This window comes from Kwoniella bestiolae, chromosome 2 (assembly GCF_000512585.2).
Source record: "Kwoniella bestiolae CBS 10118 chromosome 2, complete sequence".
NCBI classification, from domain to species: Eukaryota; Fungi; Basidiomycota; class Tremellomycetes; order Tremellales; family Cryptococcaceae; genus Kwoniella; species Kwoniella bestiolae.
Window position 1 is genome coordinate 2,988,559 of NC_089242.1, and position 16,635 is coordinate 3,005,193.

Genomic DNA, 16,635 nt, shown 5'->3' on the forward strand with positions numbered 1-16,635 from the left:
CCCCTTTTCGTCTTGGTCCTGTTCTCCCTTCCCACATTTAGTTCTAATTTCTACCAGTCAATACCTTCTACCTTGATTCACAATCTATCTATTCTCTTATAATATCTACAAATTTAAATTCATACTTCTTCCACTGTATACTCTTAATTGTATTTGATAATGTCGTTAGGTCGTTAAATGTCATCATTATATTCGTTAAATCGTTAAATTGTGTCGTGTCGTTCAGATAGTTTAGCTGCCACTCGATGATCTCGTCATATACACAGTTTTGAATCCGGGCAACCCGCCTAGAATCCATGTTGACCCGTATGATTGAACTCGCTCATCTCCATATCCTGAGGTTGTCCATGCCCATGACCATGACCATGTCCTCGCTCAACGATAGGCGATTGTAATACCTGCTGCGAATTTGGGTGGTTTGAGTTTGGATTCGACATGAAAGTCGAGTTATACCACATCGGCATTGAGCTCATCAACCCGCTGTCCAAACCCGAATGGTTCTGTCCCCTAACAGGAACAGGCGTCTCGGGCGTGAAAGGAATAGCCATGATATTCCTATCTGAGATCGGCTGAGTGCGAGAACTGACGGGCGTACTGAAATGCCGTTGGTGTCCACCCTGATATCCCTGTGACTCTACGGGAAGTACCGAGGACATTTCAATCAATCCTGCTGTCGCGCTGTTGCTATTCCCATTCCCAGCATTCATCACCTGACCGTGACCTTGAGAGACATCGCTCGATCGGGGTGGTGGCATTCCCATGGCATAGCCCTTGTTCGCAGATGTCGTGGCGACGGGGCTGTCCTGACCATAGTTGATATGTTGACCTGGCGGACATGTGCTGGGTATGTTCCATATATGGCTGTTCTGATCCATGCCTGAATTATGAAGCGGAGTGTGGTGTTCCATATGAGTCGTCGTATATGCTCTCTGACCCGTAGGGTCCGTTGCAGATCGCCAGTGTCCATGATATGCTGTCATCTGCTCAGAAATGGGGAATGAGCCTTGACCAGTCGAAGGGGTATGCAAAGAAGAGTTCACTGGGGAAGCGGTGTCGTCGGATTTAGGATCGGTAGCGGGAGCGATGCTTGTCATGCCTTCTTGTGGCATCGTAGGAGTGGCAGGGTGCGACCATTGTTGTTGTTGGGGCTGCGAAGCGATCTGCGATGTGATATGAAGACCTCTGGCCATCATCGATGCGGAGCTCAGTGATCTTTGTCGAGTATGCGATGTACTCTGGGATGGCATCGGAGATCCTGCGGTCGGTACTGTGATCGTAGGTCTCTTGTCCCCTCTTTTAGAGCTGGAGCGAGACGGAGGTAATGGGGTGAAGAATCCCGAAGCTGACAGAGTGTTATTGATGACTGGAGAAGCGGGGACGGAAGACCGAGACATGAATGTGGTAGAAGGTGTCATACTCGCTGATGATGGCTGTGCGAATATCCACGTCAGCCGCATTCCGATATATGTTCCCACAAGTAATTATGACTCACCTGACTACTGATCCCTTCACTGGAATCCAGACTCATCTCTTTCATTCCCTTTTCCAACGCCCACTTGTCATACAACCCTTTCAACGCATTCTTCATCTCATCCAGATCATTACCATTCAATCCTATCTGGCCCTTCAGCCACCCAGTCTCCGCTTCGTCCTTGACCAGAAGGAATATCAACCTGTTCGCGAACATTTCCGCTTGAGCCGATGGAGTAGAAGCAGCATCCGATACAGTATCGGTACTTGGCGAAGCACCGAGCATCTTGTTTTGTCGATACTCATCTGGTAAACTGGGAACAGGGGGAGGGGTAGGCGATCTTGCTGAACCCCACTCGCGTTCTCGATCATGACTTGATTTGATGACCACTCCATCAGAGGCTGTCCTACGCGGGACAGGTCTGGCGTTGTTGTCGCCCAGTTTACTTTGCCAGGTGGTGTATGACAACGTCTGATCTTCCTGCTGGGGATCGATAGTACCAGTGACGCCTAATCCACTCATGTTGAGTAATCCTTCAGCCTGAGGTTCCGACTTTCTACGTTTAGCCGATTTGACTACAGGTGGTTTGCCTTCTCTCGGAGCCTGGGGTAGCCCGGTGAGAAGTGGTGTGGGAGATACTCTTCGTGAATTGGCTGAAGAGGTCACACTGGTAGAAGCTGCTTTGGCCTTGGATCTGGGGTTTCGTTTACTAGGCTTATCCGATGGTATCTCTAGCGTAGCACTTGTGACTGATGCTTCCAAGCCCAAGCTGAAGAGGCTCGCGCTCATCGACGTGTCGGGGCTGTAGCCAAGTCCGGGAGTCGAGTTGGCAGGTGAGAAGAGTGTTCCGGGAGTGGAGGTGCCAGAGGCAGAGGTCGAGCCAGAGGGTACACCGAGAGGAGGGTTCGAAGGAGAAATGGAGAAATACGATGCAGACTGAGGTAGAGACGATGCGATGGAGGATACGGATGAGGGGACGGAGATCGAAAGAGTTTGAGCCGGATTCTGTGTTTGACCATTGTTGTTTGGTACAGGCAGGTGAGAAGATGCAGCTTTGGCCTGAGCGTCCTACTCGTCTATATAAGCATCATGGAAAAAGTCAAGATGAGAAGGTACACTACAGACTCACCTCTTTGGCCTTCTTATCCCTTTCTCGCTTTCTTCTCTGCCTTTCTCTGCCCTTTTCTCTGACTCTCGCTTGTTTCTCCTCGATCCGTAATCTTTCAGCCTCACTATCATCGTCTTCCAATTCCAGCTCGGGCGATCTCGGTCTACTCCTTGACGCACTCGGCACAGTGTTCTCAACCATCACATCCAGTGTTCCAGTCCCAGGAGAAGGTAAAAGCTGCATCTGACCCAAACCCACAGGCGACGGATCGAATGAACTTGCCGTAGAGACGCTCAGAGCGTCCGTAGATTTCCTTCTAAATTTCATCGCTTTTGTCGGAGTGGGGTGAGTGACCTGGACAGAGGGGAGTTGCTGATGCTGCGATAAATCGGGGGACATCGTCTGGAGGAGAGATTCTTGCGATGGAGCCAGATCAGCAAGTTGATGCTGATATGGTTGATTGTGGTTGTGGTTGTGATTATTTGTTATATACATCGTTGCGTTCGTTATAGCAGGAATACTGGGATTGGAGGTTTGGTTATGATAAATAGGGTAAGAGGTAGATGCGGAGGAGGAAGGCGGATAAAAGCCTGTTGATTCCATGGCTGTGGGATATATATGCTTGACCATCAGCTATCATCGCGGGCAGTCTCAGGAGGATCTGGTAGACACAGAATAGGACAGGATAGGACGTTCTTCCCCACTCACCTAGTATCTGCAGGAAAGAGAATATATAATTTCGGTATAAAAAATAGGTTCAAATTGCACATGTCAGGTCAGCGTTACTTCCTCCATACTACCATATTTGGTAACGGCCACGATTCTCGATTGCGATTGAACACATGTCAATGTATGGGTATGAATCTTGATGCAATTATACACGAGACACGAGGAGAGGAACGAGGTGAAGGTAAGGCAGGGTGAGTGTGCGTGTATAAGGGGATAGATGGGGTAGCGTTTCAAAACAGATCGATCTAGTTCCGACTATTCGATTCGATTCATCCCGTCCAGAGAATCTCTGATGGTGATGGTGATGGTGGGGAGGTAGAAGCAATGAATGAAATGATAGTATGTATACCAGGCTACTCACCTCGCCTTATCCTCGTTGTTCACACGTATCGTATGAAAACGCGTTATTCCTCTATATCCCAGTAATACTATACTACCTTTCCCCCTTTTTGGATCTGATCAAGACAAGGTCAGATCCTGCTTTTTCTATTTCTATATCTTGTCGAGCCGATGATCAAAAGACGTAGGATGGGATTATGTACAATAAGGAAGATAAGATGTACGTCTTGATCAGCTCTGCTGAGTGGTGAATGACTATTATACTAACAAAGAAACCGATTATACAGACATGCAAATTATCTAATTATCTAAAGTATACGACCTGATTGATTGATTATTATGGTGAAAAAAGCGAAAAAGAGGTGAGTAAGGTGCAACCTTTAAAATGAGACAGCTAGTGCTACTAGTACTTACTTGATAAGGCACGGTTATAAAGTAACCTGTCGTATGTACTACCACCACTACTACTGTACTCCTTATCCGGCCGACCGGGAACGAATTCTTGAATCCTGGTCCCTTTTATTCCTTTTAGATCCTCCTTGACCTTTTTGATTATCCTGTGGCTTGATTTCTCTGGTGGAGTGGAGGATGTGATTGTCAAAGTCGCACAGCTCGCTTTACCAGATTCTAACAAGAAGAGGTAGATGTGCACGAACAATCCTCTGGTAGTGGGTGGTTCTGATGTCTGTGCGTCGTGCTCTTCTCTTCTGGCTGCTTTGCACAAGTCGAAGAGCGAAATATGTCTGTTGGTCACTTGCCAGAGTATCCTACGGTTCTTCTACGGGCCTGTACCAATTCTGGATATCGAGCTAACCCGCGCTAAAGAAATTTTTCTTCTCAGTGTTAATCTCCCAAGACCAGGTGATCAGATATCGTATGTCCAGTACCCCTCTCTTGGGACGGTAGCTCTTGAATCCACTTTTTTGGTCTGCTTTTTCGTACCTCTCTAATAATCGGAGATGAACCCTATATAGGTGGTATTTTGAAACGAGTTGACGGATTGAAATGGTTTCTACCTTGATTCATGTCCCTCATATATGTACGGTATAGGTATGCATTGATGATCTGCTCATTCAGTACGAAACAAGCAACCATCTATCATTCGTACTCCAGATGATCGGTATGTACGACCCCCTCTTCCTGAGGAAATCATGGTATGGCCGATGGGAAGACTTAAGCATGAATTGAAATTCAGGTAGCAGGGTACAACAGTACAGATATGTATCCTCCCATGTGATCCGAATAATAGGAGTAAAGTGATACTTCTGGAATTCGTATCTTTACGAACAATCCCATCCTCGCAAAAGAATCCCCTTCGTTCCAAGCCCATGGGAGCAATGTAGATCCTCCGAACGCCTCTTCGCTCATCAGCAAATAACAGACGACAAGGGAAACATACTCGATACTGTAAGAACCCCAATATCATTCACCGGAAAGTTGGATTCGTCATTCCTTGTTCGACCGAAGAGCGAACAGCCTGTTCGCACAGACGTGAATTAGACCAGGGTTTCGGTGTCACTACGGTGCTGCTACAGTAGGACAGTATTCGATTCCATATTGTGCTGCGTGCCTGTTCAGTCAGAGTGTATATGGTTACTGAATCTTTATCCTTAAAACTCGTCATCAGATTGTGTTTTTTCTTTTCTTTTCGTACGCATAAGATATTAGGTAAAGCTGGAATCGACGTGATCTGCTTCTGCTGTACGTGGAATACAGAGAGTATAGATGGACAGGTACCGTACAATGTACGATATCAAGGACGGAAAAGTGGAAGTGGGCTTTCGAAATCAGACGCGTCTCACTCCCGTCTTCATTTTATCCTGTGGCTTCTCCCATTCGCGTAAGACCCTTCATCCACACACAGCATCATCCCAAACACATCACATCTCTCTTGTGCACCTTACCTTGCTCTAATCAGTTTCCAGGACGACATGAAGGAGATCTACAGTATCAGATCACAAATTCAGTAAGTACACTTACGTTTGACGTTCCCCAAGTCAAGGATCTACTCCGCGTTCCTAGCCCCGCTCCGACTGCAAAAAACCTCCGGCACGGAACTGCCTTAATCTTACTCCGGTCACTCCGAAAGGAATGCCATGCCCGTCTACGTACTTCATTTTGTTCTGCACATGTCTTCATCTTTCCCACGCCATCGCAGCGAGATATCCTAAGTATATAGGAAGCGTACTTTACGCATGTCGTATCGTCGCCATTTCGATTGCATGAGCAAGAGCTGCACAAGCACATGTGCAACATACGCACCACACATGGAAAATCCTTACCAGACCCGAACCAGGCAGTGCGTACGTGAATGCATGTAGAGTCTGGCCGTCGGACTATACTTACCTATTTTTAGATCCCTCCAGGATCTAAGAAGTGGGGATGATGTAATTTCTTCAAACCGGGTAGAGTGATAGGGGTTTTTCACAACGGAATAGTGTACTGTGGTATACTTATCACATGCATGATTATACGATATTCGCTTTCATTATTATGATGGGGCATTGTTTCCCTTTGCGATTTGCTTATTTTGTACGTTTGCTCTTGGGCATTATGGTAGTAGCCTCAGGTGAGGTGTTGGACATTGGATCTCACGCTCTTACCTTACTCGGCTCATTTATTGGGGTGTAGATGATGAGATTAGTCGTAGGTATATGTTCGCCCATGGGTACGTCAACGATCTCGAAGATACACTCACGTATCGTGCTTGATGGGGCCCGAATGTGAGTTCGAACAGAGAGTGAGGGTTCAGCAAATAGTGTGAGAGAGATGCGAGCAGCGTGAGATGTAATCGACGGGAATCACGAGTCGCCCCGTGATTGTATTGCATAACGAGCCTATGAGAAGCAATCGGAGGATCTCACTTAATCTTCCGACGCAGCTGCATCTATTGTTCTCTTGGTGTTCGAGATCTCATCTTTGAAATGCGATACCATGATCAAAGCGGATGTAACCTTTTCACGCTGTCAGATAAACGTTTGCCCCATTTCTATAAGATATTACGCACTAATCAGCCCCGGGCGAGGTATGTCCACCGAGATGATGAACTACACCCGGAGGCGTGGTAGGAAGTGAACGTCTCCTCGCGAGTCAAGTCGATCTATCAAACTGAAATTACCACTGTGCTCGGTACCGTGCCTGTTGAGGTCGAAACGTACAGGATCTTTTGTCGCGATGGTTTGGGAAGCCATCATGTGCGACACACCATATCCTAACCTAAATTCCAACCAACGGCGCTTGCGAACTGACGAACAACTCTTGGTGCCCCTGCTACTGAAATATACCCAGGTACATTGAGTTATTGGGCTATTGGTGCATCCCTTTGATCGTCTTTTTATCGCCAGGAAGGTTGACAGGCACCCTCCATCCATGCCACAGTGCCACTTCCGTGAAACAGTCCTGGCTATCGCCACGTGGGAGTGCATTGTAAAATCAAAGTCGCGTTTCAGGTTGTGCATTGTCTTTCTTGTGTCATTCACTACTGTCACCTACATACACTGTATCACCATACGACCATATCATTCATATCATATACTCTCGACATCATCGTACACCTCAAGCAGACCACCACTCTTGACGATACTACACATACCACTCCATTCACGAGAGGAGACACGACACGATCGACACCAGCATCAGCATCGGTTCCAACCCCATTCACAACCCTCCCCTGAACAGTCCTTGTGTGCAAAGACACCCCAACCCAGCGTGAGAGTGAGATTACATCAAAGGGATATACCGTAAACATCAAAAGAGGGATCTTCACACACCCTTTGAACGACCTACATACATCCATAACGTGAGTGACGTGCGTCTCAATTCTGATCTTTCTGGCCGCGCAACGGAGCGGCGAGAGTACGATAAGGCAAGGCAAGATAGGCAAATCAGTGGGATGAACGTGGGAAGATCACAATGCTATGGACATGAAAGCTGATATCTCTCTGCCTGCTCTCAAAGTCTACTCTCGCCTCCATATTGCACACTTCCAGTGATACCATAATACAATGGCAGCTACACGCAACATCAAGTGTGAGTTCTGAGTTCGGTATGAGACCTGTATCCAGCTGCACGACCGAGGTATATGCTGACAATTACCAATCCCCCACTCCTCTCCAATTCTAATCGCTCACCACACCTTCAACTTCGCTCGACATCTCACACCCGCGGATCAATTCGTTGCTCTGGATTATGGTCAATTCAAATAGGTGTCGTGGTAGGAGATGGTGCCGTTGGAAAGGTGAGAATCACCGCTTCATCTCGTCTCGATGAACTCACTTCACCCCCTCTAAACCTCTGAGACTCATCAGGGCATAATGCTGACTCGTCATCCTCTCGTAGACATGTCTATTGATCTCATACACTACCAACGCCTTCCCAGGCGAATACGTCCCAACAGTCTTCGACAACTATTCAAGTCAAGTGATCGTGGACGGTATGACCGTCTCATTAGGTCTGTGGGATACCGCCGGTCAAGAGGATTATGAGTGAGCGTCGTCGAGCGCCATCAACGCCCCAGCCACAGACGAGATGAGATGAGCTGATGGAATGGAACAATTCAAAAACAGTCGACTAAGACCACTATCGTACCCCCAAACCGACGTCTTCCTACTTTGTTTCTCCGTTGTATCGCCAGCTTCCTTCGAAAACGTCAGAACGAAAGTGAGTCTGCTCTCGGCTATTGTCACACCGGGCCGGGCTGAGCTGATGTGATGTTGTTTGCTGCGCTTAGTGGTATCCTGAAATCCAACATCACTGTGAGTCGAGGAACCTGGTCTGGTCTGTTCGCCTTTTTGAAGGATACTTCAGCTGATACAGCTTGAATGGGATGAATAGCCCCGGGAACGCCCATCATTCTCGTTGGAACCAAGCTTGATCTTAGAGATGATCCCTTACAACTTGAGAAATTGAGAGATAGAAGACAAGCGCCTATTCAATATTCCCAGGTAAGTAAGAATCTCCAAGAAACCGCTTGGAATCCGTGGCATTGGCTCGCAAATCCATTATTTTGTGAGATTTGCTGAATGATGATATCTCGCCGATAGGGATCCGCCATGGCAAATGATATCAAAGCTGCAAGGGTACGTGAGATCAGCTTGAAATATTTTGAGGTTTTCGAGATGGTAAAGCTGATGAACTCATCTTGCAGTATCTCGAATGTTCAGCTTTGACGCAAAAAGGCCTTAAGACGGTGTTCGACGAAGCTATCCGGACTGTCCGTGAGTATTGCAACCGATCTCATTCCTGCTCCCCTGTCTGATGACAACTCTCCTTTGGAACGGAATGACATGTGGCTGATTGATGTATCTCATCCTCTAGTCAACCCCAATCGACGTGCTGGCAAAGCCAAGAAATCGAGCGGATGTGTACTTATGTAAATGCACCCTCCGCAAGCACTTCTCACCTCCTCCTTCCAGATTAGATAATATACAATTCGGAACGGATCAGGTTTTTCACCTCGATACTTATTTACGTTAATGTTCATGTCCACGTCCCATTCCCATGTAACAACAGGTCTTTCTCTTTTCTTATTCCATTCCATTCCATTCTATCCTAATTATGGTGTTTTATATTTGTGAATATACTAGTACTAGGTTCTCTCTTTCCCATGCGTTTCACGTTCCTCATGATTCCTCTTTCAAGTTTCCTTCTATTGTCTGAGTGACATACGATCGATATGCATATACATGCTTGGTATTTGGCTGGACTCTTTGCATATTATACTAACTGTTTCTCTATTGACCAATTGCGATATGACTGATATTCAACCAACTCATATAAGCTATACAGACTGGAAAAGCTCTGGTCATGTGCCTATTGAGGTACGGGGCGGTATGACCTATAGTTAAACGCAAGCTGTTGTTTAATGACCATCAATCTACAAACACCTCAAGTTGGTCGTCTATTGATAGTAGGGGCGGAGGTTGACTGAAACTGATCGTTGAAGATGAACCGTTTGAGAGCGATATTATTGACCCGAGGAATCGTTTCTATCATTATATCACCTTTGGAATCGATATTCCTCTTAGCTTTCCCCCTTTTTGTCAACTAGAAACACCATCAGTAGCATTGGTCCGCTCCGTCCATGCTTTGAACTTCCAGTTGGAAAGGTGGTACGTACAGTGATGTAAATCTTTGCAAGACAGGCAGGAGGGATGGACGGTTCAAGCTGGAAGATAACTTTCAACCGAATCGTGATTTGTCAACTGTTGTACACAACTATTTCGAGACCCCCCAAGTAAACAGGTAGATCATTTGCACAGTTTGTACTGATAACACCCTAGACCAAGACTGTATTATAATGTACAAACAACAAGACTCTATAACGCTGTCGCTATCACCTGAAGCTCAATTGAGATCTCACTGAGAATGGGATCAAATGACAAAAGACAAAAGACAAAATGAACATGCGAAAATGATTTGTGCTCACGCACTGACCATACATAACTTGATAAAAGCTAATTGCGTTCCTGGATGAACCGTGCTCATCGTCATGATGAACATTGTTATTGTTATCTCTGACCTCGTCCTCCCGTGCTCCACCATCACTACTCTCACTCTCAACGCAACGCAACACGATTCGACTGATGGTACCTTTGTACGATTACAGTACAATCTCATTGTGCTCCTGCCAAGTAAGATCTGACATGACTGACGTCAGTACCATCACCAATGTCAAGAATGACAATAAACACACACGCACATACACACACATCCTTTGAGGGTGCTCTTTCATTCTTAAGATAATAAAGACGTCACACATGCAGTTTTTCACTGAGTTGTGTCAAACATGCATGTTTTATCAAAACTCGAGGTTACAGTGAACGATAAAAAGGATATATATAGCTCACTATCATCCTCTTATTCCCCTTATCATCAGCATCAATCATCTCATTCACCCAACTTCGTCATATTGGATATCTATCAATAACAAGAAAAAGGAGAACGCAAAGATGGCATTTGGTAGAAGAAGGGAAAAGACCACTACCACCACCACTACTACCGAAAGGAGACGATCACCCCTTTTACTTGGTCTTGCCGCTTTTGCTGTATTGGTGGGTTATTCTTCCTTTAGCAAATACTTCACCATCCGCCCCTCAGGCCTATTCAGTATTGACGTTGGAGATTTGCATTTACTCCACTCACAGATCGCTACGCTCTTCTTCTGGCTTTCAGCCTTCTCGGTACCGTTTATTGATAGTATCCATTATGTCCACACGAGGGAGAATGATGTCAAGGTGAGATTTAGGTCTCTCTCTTCATACCTGAATGATCGCAACTTCTGCTGATTCCACCTCCGCATGTTGCAGTTCGGTAACTTCGGTTGGTGTGCTGGTGCGCCGTTGAACGGGCTGATAGCTGGTCAAGCATGTCATCAACACGTAGGGTGAGTGTTGTAGAAATACATACTTCTCATCTATACCTCATGGCTTCTTTGCCTAAAGAACAGAGCTGAGCTGATATCTGTGATCATTCCCAGATACAACTTCCGACCCTGGATCCCAGGTGGTAAATCCGCTACGGGAGCTTTGATCCTGGTGGCTCTCACCGCTGGATTTGGTTCGCTGGCGTTCCTATCATTACTCCACACAATCACCAACATCTCATCTGGGGCTATCAGTTTCTTCTTAACCGTGAGTACGAATACACTTCGATCAGCTTTCCTGTCTAGCCCGCGTTACCTGTCGTGTCGTGTATAAGCTGATCGGAAGCTGAATCTCATTGCTTCGCGTTTCACACGTACAGGCACTCGCCACCCTCCTCGCCACCATCTCGTTCTTCCTAGTAGTCATAATCTTCGGTACAGCCCATCGAAGGTTCAACAACGATAATCTCGATGCCAAATATGGAGCCGCCTTCGTCCTGGTAATTATCGGATGGTTGATCTACCTGTTCGTAGCTATCCCCTTGGTCGTGCTCGGTTGGTTCAGACAGAGAAGACAACATACTACTACTGCTCACATTAGGGGTGATACCAACCATACTACCAATGTTACTATTCGAGCGTGAGCGTAGAAGGTGTGCTCAAAGACAGAGAGAGAGAGTTGTTCATATATGGTTTATCAGTATATTATCATACCTCATAGGAATGGCTTACCATCATCATGATCATAATCAGCTTACATCAAGTTCAGTAGATAATTTGATTTGATGGTCAGTCTGTTGATACACGACAAAAAGAGATGTATATCCTTATAATACATACCAAGCCATGATCTGCATTATGAATTTGCTTCTTCACACATTACCTCATATATCGCCAACTCGTGGATCATCCCTTCTCCCCAAGGGTATATCCAACCTAATCGTCCTTATCCTCGCCCTCCCTCTTACTCCAGTCTAACCAACTTCCAGCATAGTTCCTAACATTGGGATAACCCTTCTCGTTGGCCAATTCAGCAGCATTGGCAGATCGCTTGCCTGATCGACAGAAGAAGATTATGTTTTGGTCGTAGGTGGGTTTGGAGAATGCGAATTCCTGGGGTACGTGGATTGAGTCAGATAACGAACAACATTGATGTCCGATAGATGTAGAGGATATATGTGTATTTTGACGTACCTTTTGGAAATCACCTGGGTTGAACCCTTTGTCCAGAGCATCCTTCAATCTTGATAAGGGGAGGTTCACCGCGGAGGGGATGGATCCGAGGGCCACTTCGTCTGGTTCTCGCACGTCTACAATGAGGATTTCCTAGAGAAGTTCTCCAATGATCAGCTAGGTTGCTTCCAACATGATGTTCACACAAAATCAACATCCTCTCGGACTAAATGAAGGACAGTCCAACGAGATAGAAGGGACACTACGTGCTCCAACTTCGAGTGCTCAGTCCAGAATAGGGCAGTCACCACTCACATCAGTAGGTTGCTGAGTGATAGGCTTCAGCTCCTCATACTTTACGATCGGTTCCTTTGCCCAAGCGCTCCTCGCGTTCTTTCGAGCTTCGTAAAGGAACGGGGAAACTACCATCCGAGCAGCGGGAGTGGAGGAGATGGGTCGGACAGCAAGAAGAGGGCGAGGGGTGGCCCTTAGGGTGGATCGGAGGGTGAGAGAGAGGGGAGACGAGGATTTGATGAATGACATTGTGTTTCGAAAGAAGAAGAACTACGTGAGATGTGAGCTCGCTAGGAGGTTGAGAATGTTTATTATTAATCAATCTCACTGAAATGTGTTCGGCCGTTGAAAGGTATGATGATAGGTGAGAGTAATTCGGAAGAACAGTTACCTGGTGAGGTGACGTGCTCACTGATATTCCTGACCAAGCTCGAATTCCCAAATAACCCGCCACGTGGAGAGCACATGTTGCACACCTTGTCTTGCTTATCACTCTTCGGAATGACTTGAAAATCCACATCATACTGCTATTCCTTTGGCTTTCTCATCTTTACGTTTTCAACAAATCCGACTTTCACCTCTGACTTTTCGAGATTTTCGATGTTGAATGTTGGATACTCGTACTGCTCAAACCAATCTCTCATAGACAGTCTGTCAATCCATTATCTCATCTCTCATCTCTCATCCTAAGACCCGCTCATCCACCCACTCGCCATGTCGTCCCGACCGGTCTTCCCCCCCTCCCTCGCTCGACGTCTAGCGAAAAGACGTCTTCAACCCACATCCACCCGACCCCTTCATACATCCTCGCCAATCCTCAACATCTCAGCCAAGCCCGAACCATCTTCCATCCCACCTTCCACCGCCCTCTCCGCCCTCCTCTCTCGACTCTCCCTCCCATCCGACACATCCCTCCATCCAACGCTGATATCCTGTCTCACCCACCCATCATACTACTCTTACCAATCTCAATCCCAACAACAGTCAGAGGAACTACCAGAGTTGGAAATCGTAGATTTCTCGTCCTCTTCCTCTATATCAAAGGGGGATAACGAACTCCTCTCCACACTTGGTAATTCCCTTCTAGGATTATTCGCAAGTGAACACATATCCTCGCTTTACCCACTCCTCCCCACCCAGGCAATAAAGAACGCCATAACTGCCTATGTAGGTCCTTCGACATGCCTGTCCGTAGCTAGAGAGTTGGGAGTGAGCGTACAAGGTGGTGGTAATATGGGACAACCGGGTTTGGGTAGGGGATCAAATTCCGCGGGACTGCCTATTAGGTGGTCGAAGGTGTATATACAGGAGAAGAATTATCAGGATAATGTCCAGGGGGAGAATGTTCCCTCAAGAGGACCAGAGAAGGTACCGGTTGCGAGGAGGTTCCAGAAGTTCTTGGAGAGGGATAATAAGGATGAGAGTGAGAGTGAGAGTAGGATATCGAAGAGGAGGGAGAATTTCGAGGATGTCGTGGCTGCTACTGTTAGGGCTTTTGTGGGGTTGATTTACCAGGAGCAGGTGAGTGAGGGTTCTGCGTTTGTATCAGAATCACAATTACATGTCATTGTCCTTGTGGTTGAGTGGACGATCCCAATGCGTCGGATCATCACTCTTCGCCTTGTTCATTATCATTCCATTCTTATCCAAATCATTTTTTTCGTTCTCGCATTTTTCGATACAACACAATATTTGCTAGTTGAACTATCTCACTAACCCTACCTCTCCTCCACAGGGGATCCACGCCGCCCGATCCTTCGTTCACGCCCACTTCCTCTCCCGCTCCATCGACCTCACCTCGCTATTCAACTTCAAGAACCCCCTCCACATGCTCTCCTCCGTCATCTCCTCTCACCTCTCTTCGGCCGGTGTACCCATCTCCGCCAACCAGGGAATCATCGAGAAGCGACTCCTAGCGTCCACTGGAGTCAACTCGCAATCCCCCTTATTCCTCGTCGGCCTGTTCTTACCCTCCGGTATCAAGTTGGCAGAAGGGCATGGATCCTCAAAGGCCATGGCGGAATATCGGGCAGCTAAGAATGCTTTGTTGAGTTTGTATTTGGTTAGATCGGAGCAGACCTCCCCTGCAGAGGGGTTGGGAATTGGATCGGGAGCGGTTAGTTTACCGAGCTCATTGTATGCCTCATCGGAGAGGTGGTTGGATCATGGGAAGATCAGTGAGAATGTGAATGAGAGTGAACAGAGTTTCAGGGGCGCGAACTGGGGTGGAAAGGAGGTGATAGCTGAGAGTAGGGATTTGAGGAGGAAGGTGTAGTCGGTGTTAGTGTTGGTGTTCATGCATATTATGATTAGACGGATGTATTCTGGATAGCATCGGTCGTGTGATGGGAGAGTACATGTTAGGTGATGCATAATTCATAATTCATCGTCATGAGGGGAATGATAAGCTCTAATTTACAAAATACGATACCTATACAATGACCAAAGAGAATATCAGTCCACGTCCACAGGTTTCATTCAATGCGGGAAATGTTGGTCATGGAGAAAGTGACGCAAAGTATGAGCAGGGAATGAAGAGCTCAACTCACATATAATACAACGTCTATACCCACTACCATCGTGGGACCTACTTCTGAGGTGCAGGCGAGATGACATTCTCATGTAGATCATCTTGCATCAGGTTCTCAATTGCGTTCTCCAAATTATCGATCCGATGGGACATCTCGTTCACTGAGATTCCACAGAAATGATCAGTCAACGTCGTGAGTCACTATCGATTGGAGTTCGGTTGATCTGAGGAAGTGAGATGGGATGCGATGTTCGCATTGAAATGTGGGGGGAATATACTCATCGAGGGGAGACTCACTTCGTGCTCTGTAGATAGACGATAGATTTAGCATGAATACATTTTGTTTGTGTACAAAAAGGGATGTAGAAATCATGTACGTGAACTCACAAGACCTGATCACTCATCTCGTCGAACCTCGTTTCAAGCTGAGCCAAGAGCGTATCGACCTATGGAAATCCTCGATCAGCTCTAGCCCTAAGGTATCACATACCAGTGTCCACTGTGATACCTGAAATCTAAATCCTGGGCAAGACTCGTCCAACTGAGGGGTACAACAGGATTGAACACTCACAAACCCGCATAACTCCCCAGGACTAACCACATCCTTCCCACCCACACCAGCTACATTACCCGCATTTCCCCCCTTCGCGGGACTGGAAGTATTGGGTTTATTGATGGTTGATAATCGCTTGGTGGATGAGGAGGAAGGGACGAGAGCGGCTGTAGAGGAGGGTTGTTGTTGCATTTCAGATGACATGGTGAGTCGTTGCCTTTGTCTGATGTAGAGGACGATCGAGTTGTTTGATGCTGATTGAGACGTTGAGTGATGATTGATGGGTGAGAACAAGAGGATGAGGATGAACGACAACAACAATAGTCGAGGCGTACCAACAACATTTTCACGTGTTTGTTCAGGTTGGTGCCGCGTGTCGCATTTCCTGTGTTTTACTATATTGCCACCCACTCCTAGGCTAACTCACAGTGAGCTTTCTTCGGCATCGACATGCATGGTTTGTATTTCTGAGATGTGTGCTAGAGGGCCCGGCATGTGGGAATCCTCAGAGGTGGTAGATGTCCTCCGACCCTTGTTGCGCATGAATCGCAGACCGAGAGGCGAAGAGACTTTCGACTAAGTCATGGACGAGTGTGGCAGTCGCAAAATCTCAGAGTCAAGTCAACCTTACTCCCACAGGTCGGCATCAACGGTTGCACCGCTTTCGGCAGCTCACAATCGGTGGCAAATCCATATGCATGTCTTCACAATACCTCAGAAGTCCGTGAAGCGATACTAACTCCACCTCGAGGCCTAATCCCAAAAAAAAATCCCGCTTTCCAGATCCATTGATCTGTAAATCAAGCGACGCTCAAGGTTCAGAAGTTAGCCTCCGCAATGGCCACCCTTACTAGTCATGAGGACCAATAGTGGAGGGCACGTCCAAGGGAGAACGCCGTAGTCTGATGCCGAATCTATCTATCAAGTTACAGTCTATGGTAGTAATAATCTATGAAGTGTGCCGAAATCGCAGACTGTTCCCCTTGATACGGCCCTTCCGGCCGCCACCCGTTTATAATGAGGCTCTAGTGGAAAATCTCGATCACTCAGCAGTTCATGGCCATGGTGTCTGAAA

General features: G+C 46.8%; 6 protein-coding genes across 6 annotated transcripts; 3 read left to right on the plus strand and 3 right to left on the minus strand.

Annotated features, from left to right (window-relative positions):
- Positions 1–287: 287 nt before the first annotated feature.
- On the minus strand, positions 288–2,978 carry I302_104270 (uncharacterized protein; the record flags this gene model as incomplete). The annotated part of the gene is made up of 3 exons (XM_065869835.1): positions 288–1,430; positions 1,493–2,530; positions 2,601–2,978. The coding sequence occupies 3 exons, from the start codon at positions 2,976–2,978 to the stop codon at positions 288–290; spliced, it is 2,559 nt and encodes an 852-aa protein (XP_065725907.1).
- A 4,673-nt stretch (positions 2,979–7,651) lies between these two features.
- Positions 7,652–9,022, plus strand: I302_104271 (uncharacterized protein; the record flags this gene model as incomplete). Its single annotated transcript, XM_019189636.1, has 9 exons — positions 7,652–7,676; positions 7,853–7,884; positions 7,986–8,131; positions 8,213–8,306; positions 8,377–8,401; positions 8,481–8,590; positions 8,690–8,725; positions 8,794–8,863; positions 8,964–9,022. The coding sequence occupies 9 exons, from the start codon at positions 7,652–7,654 to the stop codon at positions 9,020–9,022; spliced, it is 597 nt and encodes a 198-aa protein (XP_019049198.1).
- Positions 9,023–10,597: 1,575 nt separating this feature from the next.
- Positions 10,598–11,654, plus strand: I302_104272 (uncharacterized protein; the record flags this gene model as incomplete). The annotated part of the gene is made up of 5 exons (XM_065869836.1): positions 10,598–10,699; positions 10,793–10,882; positions 10,955–11,031; positions 11,125–11,278; positions 11,391–11,654. The coding sequence occupies 5 exons, from the start codon at positions 10,598–10,600 to the stop codon at positions 11,652–11,654; spliced, it is 687 nt and encodes a 228-aa protein (XP_065725908.1).
- A 292-nt stretch (positions 11,655–11,946) lies between these two features.
- Positions 11,947–12,726, minus strand: I302_104273 (uncharacterized protein; the record flags this gene model as incomplete). The annotated part of the gene is made up of 3 exons (XM_019189638.1): positions 11,947–12,123; positions 12,205–12,336; positions 12,499–12,726. 3 exons carry the CDS (start codon positions 12,724–12,726, stop codon positions 11,947–11,949), a joined length of 537 nt encoding a protein of 178 aa, XP_019049200.1.
- Positions 12,727–13,191: 465 nt separating this feature from the next.
- I302_104274 (mitochondrial 54S ribosomal protein mL44) lies at positions 13,192–14,752 on the plus strand (the record flags this gene model as incomplete). The annotated part of the gene is made up of 2 exons (XM_019189639.1): positions 13,192–13,998; positions 14,213–14,752. The coding sequence occupies 2 exons, from the start codon at positions 13,192–13,194 to the stop codon at positions 14,750–14,752; spliced, it is 1,347 nt and encodes a 448-aa protein (XP_019049201.1).
- A 312-nt stretch (positions 14,753–15,064) lies between these two features.
- Positions 15,065–15,764, minus strand: I302_104275 (uncharacterized protein; the record flags this gene model as incomplete). The annotated part of the gene is made up of 4 exons (XM_019189640.1): positions 15,065–15,168; positions 15,305–15,312; positions 15,395–15,453; positions 15,579–15,764. The coding sequence occupies 4 exons, from the start codon at positions 15,762–15,764 to the stop codon at positions 15,065–15,067; spliced, it is 357 nt and encodes a 118-aa protein (XP_019049202.1).
- Positions 15,765–16,635: the final 871 nt, after the last annotated feature.